At 46.7% G+C, this 12,277-nt stretch overlaps 1 protein-coding gene across 1 annotated transcript; it reads left to right on the top strand.

Moving 5' to 3' along the window:
• The first annotated feature begins 4,264 nt into the window (after nt 1-4,264).
• LOC307202005 (G-protein coupled receptor 4-like) lies at nt 4,265-11,039 on the top strand. Its single transcript, XM_079951612.1, has 2 exons — nt 4,265-4,346; nt 8,649-11,039. Exon 2 carries the CDS (start codon nt 8,920-8,922, stop codon nt 9,949-9,951), a length of 1,032 nt encoding a protein of 343 aa, XP_079807738.1. The 5' UTR covers nt 4,265-4,346; nt 8,649-8,919; the 3' UTR covers nt 9,952-11,039.
• Nucleotides 11,040-12,277: the final 1,238 nt, after the last annotated feature.

Below are 12,277 nucleotides of genomic sequence, written 5' to 3'. Positions count from 1 at the left end.
AATTATGTATGCCACCTTGAGCTCCCTGGCGGAAAGGTGGGATACAAATGTATTAAAACAAACCCACACTTCTACAGTACTAAATATAGGAAGAGTAATGAGATACAAGGAAAGAGCATGAGGATGAGGTTTTTTGAACCGAGGAAGAGTCTGGAGACCAAAACAGCACCTTCTTCCACAAACTGAGATAACAAGGGTTCTTTGTGCCAGTTATGCGGTTCGCAAGCTCTGTGTTAATTGCAAAGAACCCCTCCATCCTATGCTCAGGTGGTAAAAAGGGTAAAGGGACCCCTGACCATTAGGTCCACTCGTGACCGACTCTGGGGTTGCAGCGCTCATCTTGCTTTATTGGCCGAGGGAGCCGGCGTACAGCTTCCGGGTCATGTGGCCAGCATGACTAAGCCGCTTCTGGCAAACCAGAGCAGTGCACGGAAACGCCGTTTACCTTCCTGCTGGAGGTATCTACTTACACTTTGATGTGCTTTCGAACTGCTAGGTTGGCAGGAGCAGGGACCGAGCAATGGGAGCTCACCCCGTTGCGGGGATTCGAACTGCCAACCTTCTGATCAGCAAGCCCTAGGCTCTGTGGTTTAACCCACAGCACCACCCCAATGCTCAGGTTGTACATAAATGTAAAGAAAACCGTATATCCTAAAGACACATTGAACCAAAACATTCATAGAATTGTAGAATTGGAAGGGATCCTGAAGATCATCTGCTCCAACCCCCACTATGCAGGAATATGCAGCTGTCCTATACAGGGCTCAAACCTGCAACTTTTGGCATTATTAGCACCACACTAATAATAATAATTTATTATTTATACCCCGCCCATCTGGCTGCGTTTTCCCAGCCACTCTGGGCAGCTCCCAGCAGAGTATTAAAAACATGAGAAAACATCATACATTAAAAACTTCCCTAAACAGGGCTGCCTTCAGATGTCTTCTAAAAGTCAGATAATGGTTTCTTGACATCTGATGGGAGGGCGTTCTGCAGGGCAGGTGCCACTACCTAGAAGGCCATCTGCCTGGTTCCCTATAACCTCACTTCTCGCAGTTAGGGAACTGCCAGAAGGCCCTCTGAGCTGGACCACAGTGTCCAGGCTGAATGATGGGGGTGGAGACGCTCCTTCAAGTATACTGGGCCAAGGCTATTTAGGGCTTCAAAGGTCAGCATCAACACTTTGAATTGTGCTCGGAAATGTACTGGGAGTCAATGTAGGTCTTTTAGGACCAACGTTATATGGTCTCGGCAGCCACTCCCAGTCACCAGTCTAGCTGCCATATTCTGGATTAGTTGTGGTTTCTGGGTGACCTTCAAAGGTAGCCCCACGTAGAGCGCATTGCAGTAGTCCAAGTGGGAGATAACCAGAGCATGTACCACTCTGGCAAGATAGTCTGCGGGCACGAAGGGTCTCAGCCGGTGTACCAGATGGAGCTGGTAGACAGCTGCCCTGGACACAGAACTGACCTGCACTCTTAAAGCAGCTGTGCTAACCACTATACCACCAATGCTTGGAAACCGCAGTTCCCAGGAGCTAAACATATAGCGCAGAGGAGTTCAGAGGAGCTGTCGCTGCCTGCATAGCTGAGCCTCTCTTCCTCTTCCTCTTCCAAAAGAAAGAACAATAGGCAGTTCTAAAGAACCAGAGATCAAACCTCAACAGGGAAGTGGCCTGCAAATGCAGATCTGTGTAGGGCAGGGAACATGCAAAGAAAAGGAATCTCTGTCACGGCTTCCTCTATCGGCTATTTCCCCCCTGAAAGCCAGCATCAGGACACAAAAAGGCCAGAAAGTAAAACCTCCAGCAGGCCCCGCATTGCAAAGAAGGGTTGTAGCTAGTGCTTTTTTTGCATTCCAGCTGAAAAGAAAGCCCTGGTTGTAGCTCAGTTTTGCAACCAGCAGGTCCCACGTTTTATCCTCAGCGCCTATCAGGACATTAAGAAATAAATATGGGAAAATATTTATTAATAAATATGGAACAATGGGTCAGAATTCACATCAGGATGAAATCAGATTGAAAGCCAACAACAACAAAATTCGGTTGGTTGGGGAAAGGAATAATCTGAAGCATATCTAGGCCAGGCAAAAGGAAAATGCATTTTATTGGTCTGATATTCTTATTTTTTAACTGCTCAGGAATTTTTAAGGAATTGCAGTACATTGGTACCTCGGGTTACATACGCTTCAGGTTACAGACTCCGCTAACCCAGAAATAGTGCTTCAGGTTAAGAACTTTGCTTCAGGATGAGAAGAGAAATCGTGCTCTGGCAGCGGGAGGCCCCATTAGCTAAAGTGGTGCTTCAGGTTAAGAACAGTTTCAGGTTAAGTATGGACCTCCGGAACGAATTAAGTTCTACTGTATTAAGGTTCCACTGTATTAAGAAAGCTAGAATGGCATAAACCATGTCATTTGGTAAAGAAAAGAGAGGAGGGGGATCAGAAAGCAGTGATAAACTGCAAGAATGCATTGTGGGATATGTAGAACTAACCTCTTTGCCCCATAGCAGGGGACCGTAGAGGAGAAGCCATCACGGAATAGTTCAGGGATGGGGAACCTGTGGCCCTCGAGGGAAGTTGCTCGTCTACAACTCCCATCATCCCTGACCATTGGCTAAGATGTTGATCCAACAAACGACATGCTCACTGCACCTTCCTTTTGAAGGACAAGCATAGCTCTTAACCCAGCAAGAAGCCAGAGTCCTTGACCTGGTTAAGCCAAAGTATCTGGAAAGGAAACCACTTAAGAGGAACGGTTGAGAGAGTTAGGTATAGTTTAGGCTGCAGAAGAGTAGATTGAGAGGAGTGGTATGATAGCCACCTACAAATATTTGAAGGGCTGTCCCACAGGGGACGGAGCAAACTTGCTTTCTGCTGTTGGGCCTGAACCAATGGATTCATATTACAAGGCAGGAGATTCAGATTAAATGCAAAATCTCTCTGGCCGTTTGACAGTGGGACAGACTCCCACTGCCATAGTTTCGTTGCTGAGGCTCGATTTGCAGCTGTCAGTGGAGTGGGAGAAGAATCTCTGAAGGCAGCACCACCATCCAAAGTAAAGTCCAAATCCAAAGGTTGGGCAAACAGCAATCTGCATGGTCAGACAACCCAAGGTTCAGACTATCCGATGATCATGGGGTCAAGGGCCAAGACAAGCAGGAAGCAGCAAGGTAGGGCCAGGAACGACAAGCGTTGTTTCTAGCACCTAACTGGTGCTGGAAGCTCTGCTTAAGAAGGCTGAAGCCAGCTGGTTCTCATCAGCGCCTTCTCCTCTAAGTCCTAGAAGGCTGATCAGCTGCAGGTGGAGTCACTCCACCTTCTCCCTCTTCAGGCTGCTGTTCATCAGGTGAAGCTGGCCTGTGACACCCTTGGAAGGTGGTGAACTTTGTTGGAAGTTTTTAAACAGAGATTGGATCTGTCAGGGTTTCTTTAGATGGGATTGCAGGGAGTTGGACTAGATCAGGCATAGGCAAACTCGGCCCTCCAGATGTTTTTGGGACTACAACTCCCATCATCCCTGACCACTGGTCCTGTTAGCTAGGGATGATGGGAGTTGTAGTCCCAAAACATCTGGAGGGCCGAGTTTGCCTATGCCTGGGCTAGTTGACTCTTGGGGTCTTTTCCAACTCTGCAGTTCTTCATTGTATGCCTGCATTTCCCCCTTATGGGTAGCTTGTGGTATGTAGGAGGGGGCTTCAATTAGATTGGGGAAATGGTTCGGGCAAAAGGCCTAACCCTCTGTGAGGACAAGGAACCCCCCTCCAGTGTCTCTCTCTGTGTGTTCACTGCTACTTCCGAGTCAAAATCAGATATCATGAATCTCTAGAATCACACCCCACATCTCCAAAGCTGCCAGTTCCCACTTTTCTTACACAAAATTGGCCAGACCCTTGTGGTATGCTTCCTGACACTGCAGGTGATTTGCCCATTTGAAAAGGGATAAGAAAACAAACTTACAACCCTTCAAGAATGCAACAGTTATTTCAGAGTCAAATCTCTGACTTCCCAGATGGTATCTATCTATCTATCTATCTATCTATCTATCTATCTATCTATCATCTATCTATTTATATCTATCTATATCATGGTGGTAAGTCCCTTCCAAGACACACAGCAACCTGAGAGTAATATGTAAAACCCAAAACAGCTTTATTTGAGTTCCCACTCGGCTGTCTCCTATGATGTACAACTTGGTGGTTATCGCTTAACTGAGACTAGTGCATTCTGCGTGCTATCTGAGTCACAAAAACCACAGTGACTGACACAACCACAAAGAGAGGATGCCATTCCAAAGAATGAAGCAGTTGCAAGCAGGTGTGTGAATCGTCTCTTGGGTCAGTAATGAGGTGAGTGCTTCAATTTTTTATTATTACTGTTTTACAGCATGAAAAAAACAAACAAACTCAAGCTGACTTTGAAATCAGCCTTGATCATTCATTCTCTTAATGCCCTTGTATGATGGCTGAGAGAGTTGGGTTGCAGAAGAGGCGAGACTGAGAGGACATATGCGAGCCACCTTCAGATATCTGAAGGGCTGTCACATGGAAGACGGAGAAAGCTTGTTTTCTGCCGCTCCAGAGGGTAGGACTCGAACCAATGGCTTCAAGTTACAAAAAAGGGGATTCTTTAGGAAGAACTTTGTGATGGTGAGAGCTGTTTGACAATGGAAGGGACTCCCTCAGGAGGTTGTAGACCAGGCATGGGCAGACTTGGCCCTCCAGATGTTTTGGGACTACAACTCCCATCATCCCTGACCACTGGTCCTGTTAGCTAGGGATGATGGGAGTTGTAGTCCCAAAAATATCTGGAGAGATGAGTTTGCCTATGCCTGTTGTAGACTCTCCTTCCTTGGAGGTTTTTAATCAGAGGTTGGATGTCCATCTGTCATGGATGCTTTTGCTTGTGATTCCTTCATTGCAGGGGTTGGACTAGATAACCCTTGGAGCCCCTTCCAGCTCTGAAATTCTATGAATCTATGATTCAAAGTATGCATCCTTACTAATTCTGTGTGTGTGTATCTTATGGTGTTTGGCTACCAGTCGCAAAATAAAATTTACTCTTGGAGACTAAGAGCATGGGAACACACTACAGGGAAACTCAGGAAAGCTCTAACAATAATAATTCGCTTCTACTTCTTTATCGGATATCAGTAATCTTGTTTTTACAGCAGTAACAATGCATGGTATTCAGCCCTTCTCAGAGCAGACCTGTTGAATTTAGCAGGCATGCCTAACTTAGGTTCACTGATTTGAATGGGTCTGCTCTGGGCAGGATGTACAGTGGTACCTCAGGTTACATACGCTTCAGGTTACAGACTCCGCTAACCCAGAAATAGTGCTTCAGGTTAAGAACTTTGCTTCAGGATGAGAACAGAAATTGTGTTCCGGCGGCGCAGCGGCAGCAGGAGGCCCCATTAGCTAAAGTGGTGCTTCAGGTTAAGAATGGACCTCCAGAATGAATTAAGTTCTTAACCCGAGGTACCACTGTATTTAAATACAACCTAAGGAAGTGAAGAATGGAATCTGCTCGTTCCGGATGCAGCCCCGGCTGTGCACACACACCATACTTTTGAAGCACAGTTAAAGCAACCCCTCCCCCCCGTCTCCCCCCAGAAAGGACTCATTGGAACTGTAACTTAAGGGTGCTGGGATTCGTAGCTCTGGGAGGAATAAACTACAGTACTCAGGATTCTTCCCCCCCCTGGGGGGGGGAGTGCTTTAAATGTATGGAAAAAATAGAACCTGAAGTCAATAGATTTGTCTATTCCTAAACACTGGGTGTTGGGTTGAAATGAACGACAGACAAGTAGTAGGTGTCATCGGGGAGGCATCTCCCGAGCATGTCTCGGGGAGTCTCTTTTATTGAATATTACAGCATTGCCACATATGTGCTTGTTGCTGATTGGTCAACACAAATACAATACAAGGGTTGCATATAGGCATTAATCATCAATAGACCAAAGGCTGGGAAAGGGAACACAGAATTGGACAGGCGTGAAAACCTCCTTGTTAAACTATTACTAGTGATTAATATGGCAAGACTTAAACAATTACTTGGTGATTAATATACAGCTTTCATTCATAGATGTGATCAACCAAGCACTAAGAACAGGTCAGACTAAGAACAAGTCAGAATGCAATGCTTTCATGAACTCATGGTGAACTGAACATTCTAGGGTGATACGCAGAAACAAAACTTTCCTTCACTGGGAATTTGTGATCAGTCATCAAATCAAGCTCACCCATAGGCTTTCAAATAAAATTGACATACCGTAGTTTCCTTCTGGCAATCTTTTCCAGCAACCTAACTGGGGCTGGGGCCGGCTTCTTACATTTTGCTATTGTTGGATAACTGGATAACTCTGTATTGGGAGGTTTTTAATGTCTAATGTTTTACAATTTTTTATGTGCTGTAAGCTGCCCAGAGTGGCTGGGGAAACTCAGCCAGATGGGCGGCGTATAAAATAATAATAATAATAATAATAATAATAAGAAGAAGAAGAAGAAGAAGAAGAAGAAGAAGAAGAAGAAGAAGAAGAAGCAGCATAAGAAGAGCTGCTGGATCAGGCCAATGTCCCACCTGGTCCAGCATCCTGTTTCCACAGTGGACTCCTGTGGGAATCCAGCAAGCAGAATCTGGCCTCAACGGCCCCGTCCCCTCCTGTATCTTCCAACAGCTGGTCATGAGACACCCTTGCCCAATGTATTGCAAATCACCCAGAATACTACCAGTAAATATCCATCTCCCTTCCTTATTTATTCCTGTCTCCAAGCGGTTTCTTCTGTACACTGAGGAAGTTGCCCCTGAGCATGTGGGCAGACTTCCATTCAATCGCTGGCACAGATGAGGTCAGAGTCTGACAGACTGTGGGTTATGAAGGGACACAACCACAGGAAGGTTCTCACCGCAGTCAAATGTCATGGAAATTCCCTGTGCGCAGGCTTGGCTTTTCATTCATCAATGTTCAGCAGCATGAGGAGGAAAGCATGTTCTGCAACAGTGAAAGGGAGCTCTTTGGCAGTAGGAGTATATAAGATAGGGACACCTGCCGTGGCTCCCTTGATCTTCAGATGACGGGAATGGAGCCTGAGAACAGAAACAGGACGTTGCCAGGATATGTGAGGGCAGCCAAGTCTGCTGCGTTCTGAAAGCCTTCCAGTTGCCTAATGGGCAAAGCCTTTGTTTGGCAATTAAGGTGGTGATATCCCCCTTATTTTGAGGAGTATTGGAAGCTGCCTTTACAGTGGTACCTCGGGTTACAGATGCTTCGGGTTACAGATGCTTCAGGTTACAGACTCTGCTAAGCCAGAGATAGTACCTCGGGTTAAGAACTTTGCTTCAGGATGAGAACAGAAATTGGACGGTGGGCACGCGATGGCAGCAGGAGGTCCCAATAGCGAAAGTACTACCTCAGGTTAAGAACAGTTTCAGGTTAAGAACGGACCTCCAGAACAAATTAAGTTCTTAAGCCGAGGTACCACTGTATACCGAATCAGGCCATTGGTCTATCTAGCTCAGTAGTATCTACACTCATGGGACGTGGTTGGCACTGTGATCTAAACCACTGAGCCTCTTGGGCTTGCTGATCAGAAGGTTGGCGGTTCAAATCCCCAGGACAGGGTGAGCTCCCATTGCTCTGTCCCAGATGCTGCCAACCTAGCAGTTCGAAGGCATGTTAGTGCAAGTAGATAAATAGGTACCAGTGCAGTGGGAAGGTAAACGGTGTTTCCGTGGGCTCTGGCTTCCGTCACAGTGTTCCGTTGCGCCAGAAGCAGTTTAGTTGTGCTGGCCACATGACCCGGAAAGCTGTCTGTGGACAAATGCCGGCTCCCTCGGCCTGAAAGTGAGGTGAGCGCCACAACCCCATAGTCGCCTTTGATTGCATTTAACCATCCAGGGGTCTTTTACTCTTTCTCTTTCCCGTTATCTACACTCATTCTCCCCACCACCCAACTATAAGAGTCTTCTTATAGTGACTCTTTCTAAATTTGCATATAAATAGATGGATGGTAAATGATAGATAGATAATCAGATGCTCTTTTTAAAAAATAATAATACTGCAAAGTTGTGTACTGTTGAGGGGTGACTCATGCCTTTTGGGGTGATGCCTAACTGGCCAGCAATCCTAGGCATCTATCTATTCAGGAGGGTTGTATTTCCAGGTAAGAAGATTGCATAAAGGTAAAGGTAAAGGGACCCCTGACCATTAGGTCCAGTTGTGACCGACTCTGGGGTTGAGGTGCTCATCTCACTTTATTGGCCAAGGGAGCCGGCGTACAGCCTCCGGGTCATGTGGCCAGCATGACTAAGCTGCTTTTGGTGAAACCAGAGCAGCGCACGGAAATGCCATCTACTTTCCCACCTATTTATCTACTTGCACTTTGACGTGCTTTCAAACTGCTTGGTTGGCAGGAGCAGGGACCGAGCAACAGGAGCTCACCTCGTTGCAGGGATTTGAACCACCGACCTTCTGATCGGCAAGTCCTAGGCTTTGTGGTTTAGACCATAACCATGTGCAAAAGGTACATTAGGACTGCAGACCTTTGGGGGGCGGGGGAAGGAGGCAGTTACACACAGCATGGTCTATCACTTATTTCCAAGTCTGAGAACTGCCTGATCCATTTTTCCTGCAATCTTTCCCATCCCAGGTCTTGAGAAGCCCTTCTTTTTCTTAATTAAAAACTGATCTGGATTAGAAGGAAGGGCAGGCCACCAAACAAGAGAAGTGGCAGCAGGGGCATTTGCCACCTCGTCCGCAGTGTCCTTCGTTTCCACCTCCACACCCTGTGAACGAGTCCGGCGGCCAGCAAGTTCAACAAGATATGTGCCGTCTGCAACGGCTGTGAGATGACAGTCCGGAGCAATGGGGCTCCATGGGAAGAGAGGGGAGAAAACCCACAATAATTTCCAATAGGCGCCATGAACATCTCATGCCACCCTTTGCCTGTCAACATCACCAAGTACTTTCAAATCCCCATCTATTCTGTGGTGGTGGTGGTCGGGCTGCCTCTGAACAGCTTGGCGCTTTGGGCCCTGAGTCACCAGATGAAGAGGTCCGTCATCCTCTCTGTTTACATCGCAAACCTGGTGCTAGCCAACATCTTGCAGACCCTGACGCTCCCTTTATGGATGTACTACAGTTACCACGATCACAAAACCAGCCTTGGGAAGGAGGTGTGCGCGGTGGCCGGCCTGGCGTTCCGCACCAACTTCTACGCCAAAAACAATTTCTTGTGCCTCATCGCCATGGAGCGCTATTTCGGCCTGGTCCACCCGCTCAGATTCCACAGGCTGCAGACCATGCGAGGCGCTGCCAAAGTGAGCGCCATTTGTTGGCTCCTGGTGGCAGCTTTCTGTGCGGTTGGCATCGGGATACAGATCAGAGATCAGTGGCCAGAGGAGCAGCCGCAGGAGCGCTGCCTGGATGGCTCCAGGCTGAACTATCAATATGCCGAGTTTAGGGTGAGCATCACGGTCTTCTCTTTCTTTATACCGTTCCTGCTCATGGGGTTCTTCTACTTCAGGGTCCTGTACGAACTCAGGAAAGTGGCCTCTCTGGAGCAGAAAACAAAAAGGCAGATCTACGGTTTCATCTCTCTCACGGTCATCACCTTTTTCGTCCTCTTCACTCCTCACCAGGTGACTTCGTATTACAGGTACTTCTGGGAAGTGATGCTCCACGGGAAGGCAGTTGAAAGCTGCGACTTGGTGAGGAAGATCTTCATCTACCAACGTACAACTTTGTTCTTTACCACCTTGGGCAACATCTTTGATCCTCTTCTGTACATCCTGCTCCTCAAGGATATTCGGGCAGAGTTCAGATACACCTTCACTTTCAAGGCTCGCAGGGCAGGAGTCTCAAACAGGTCAGAACAGCAAGGTTTTCCTCCGTGCTTTACCACCGGTAGACAGATGCAAGACCAGCTTGGGGCACAGGACGTACCCGACTAACGCTCCACATGCATAGTGTTAAGTTGTGGGTGAACATATCAGACGACACAGCAATTCTTCAAACAGCTCTTGTTTATTCACAGGACAGGACAGAACTGCACTGAAGGGCTCAGTCAGCCTGCTTATATAGAGCTCCAGTACTACGCTACTGTAACAACTTTCTAAAACTATCCAATCACTGAATGTCACTTTTGATCCTTCATTTGCATAACTATCTACAGTATCCCCCTGCTGGCCCAGGGTGAGAACTTCAGTACATAACACAAAGTATGATGGTTGAAAGCAGGAGCAAGGAACCTGTGTCACTCTCCAAAGGCTGCTGAACCACAGCTCCTTTCAGCTGCAGCCATATGGGCTGACACTCAGGAATGAGGGGAGTTGGAGCCCAACAATATATGGAAAATAGGACTAGGCGATATCTGGTTTTCAACATTTTGATATATCACCAATTAGACATTGTGATATACCTACATATCACAGCCTGAAATAAGGATGGAGCTATGTAGAGGCATCACAGATTTTCTTGCATTGTGATTCCACCCCTTCTCTTGTGATTTGCTGCCCCCTTGCATGAGGGAGAGCTGAGCCAGCAGAGTTATCAGGGGCTGCAGGAATTAAGAGACACATTGGCTGGCTTCATGGTTTTCCCCCACGTTGCGATTTTTGCATAGCGTGTGTGGGCGCGCACACACGTTATGATTCACAATATATTGCCAGGTCAAAAATTATGAAACTGATATCACAATTATGGACTTCAAAACGGTTTTGGATGATTATATATTGATATATCGCCCAACCCTATTGGAGGGTTGTAGCCAAATTTGCCACCTGTGGTTAAAAGCACTCTTTCCCCCAGATTTTCCAAACACTTTGATTGATTTCTGATAACTTGGATGATCAAAGCTTTGACCTTTGCTGGAGAAATGTAGATCCTGACTCCATCGTGGGTACTTCTAAATAACATAGCTATCATTCTGCGGCAATGTGATTTGCCGTTTCACTGACTGTTTTATGCAGGGATTTGTGACTGAATCTGATGGTGTTTTAGGGTTTGTATACCAAAAGCTCCCTAGCCTCCCCAAATGAAAAAATAAAAATATACAAAAGTTGCATTGTGACTTCACTCCCAAGAAGAGAATTGGGAATTTTGGGATTATACATACATAGTGGGTGGGTGGGGTAGAGGAGATATTACATGGTGTGGAGCTTGCCAAAAGGAGAATCTTGATGGGCAAAGTAGTCGGTCCCACCAGAATATATATAGGAGGAAGAAAGCACTATGCAAGAGAAATTGCACCGTTTATTAAAAGGGCATTTTGTGCAAGCTGCCCATTATGGCATACTTGCTACTGCTTTGCAGTTTGTTGGTGTGGACTCAACTTAAAAGTAGTACGATAGCCTGGGAGCTATTGTGGCATCAAAGTAGTTGAGACTGCCAAGACTATTGCTGTGTACAAACCTGTGCATCTCACCACTTGTTTGCAAAGTAGTGCGCAAACATTAGCAACAATCAATCTGTATCCTTAGAATCTTAGAACTGTAGAGTTGGAAGGAGCCAGAAGGGCCATTTATTCTAACCCCCTGCAGTGCAGGGATCTTTTGCCCAACGTGGGGTTCAAACCCATGACCCTGAGCTTAAGAGTCTCGTGCTCTACCAACTGAGCTATCCCTTGGATCGTGTATCTTATCATTTCGTTCCCTATGAAACGCTGCTTTTTGATGCGTTGTTCCCTAAACACTTTTTACACAATGTGCACACATTCATAGAACAAGGACTCCCAGGTTCAAATCTCCACTTGGCTATGAAGCTCTCTGGGTGACTTTGGGCCAGCCGCAATTTCAGAGCCCAATGAATTTCTTGTGAGGATTTGATGTGGGGGAGCGGGGACCTTATAAGCCATCCATGTCTGGGGGGGGGGGAATGCAGTGGAGGATGCTGGCAGGACTGAAGGGGGAAGGAATGGGTTTCTGTGCAGTCAGTCTGAAACGGGACCCCAAATCCTCATTTTTCCTCCTCCAAAGGAGCATTTCTAAAATGCATTAACTTGAGCTCTAGAGTCAATGTATAAACAGAAAGCCAGCTGTATAAACAAGTGCTCAAAGCCCTCTCCTTTATCAGTCCGTGACGGCAATGGATGGCCTTGCTGGAGCAGGGAATGCACGTCTGGGTCTTATCTTACATCCTGACCACAAAGACGCATAGACCTTGTCAGGTCTGACAAGAGACCCGGGAGTTGGTGACCTCCTGCCCCAAGATAAGAGTATAGGAACAGGAACAACCTTTTATGGTCAAAAGAGTACCGGAACAGCATTCTTTGTTTTGGAT

Source organism: Podarcis cretensis, assembly GCF_951804945.1.
Source record: "Podarcis cretensis genome assembly, chromosome: 13".
Lineage (NCBI taxonomy): Eukaryota > Metazoa > Chordata > Lepidosauria > Squamata > Lacertidae > Podarcis > Podarcis cretensis.
Note: the sequence above shows the minus strand (reverse complement) of the source record. Positions and strands in the feature narration are given on the sequence as shown.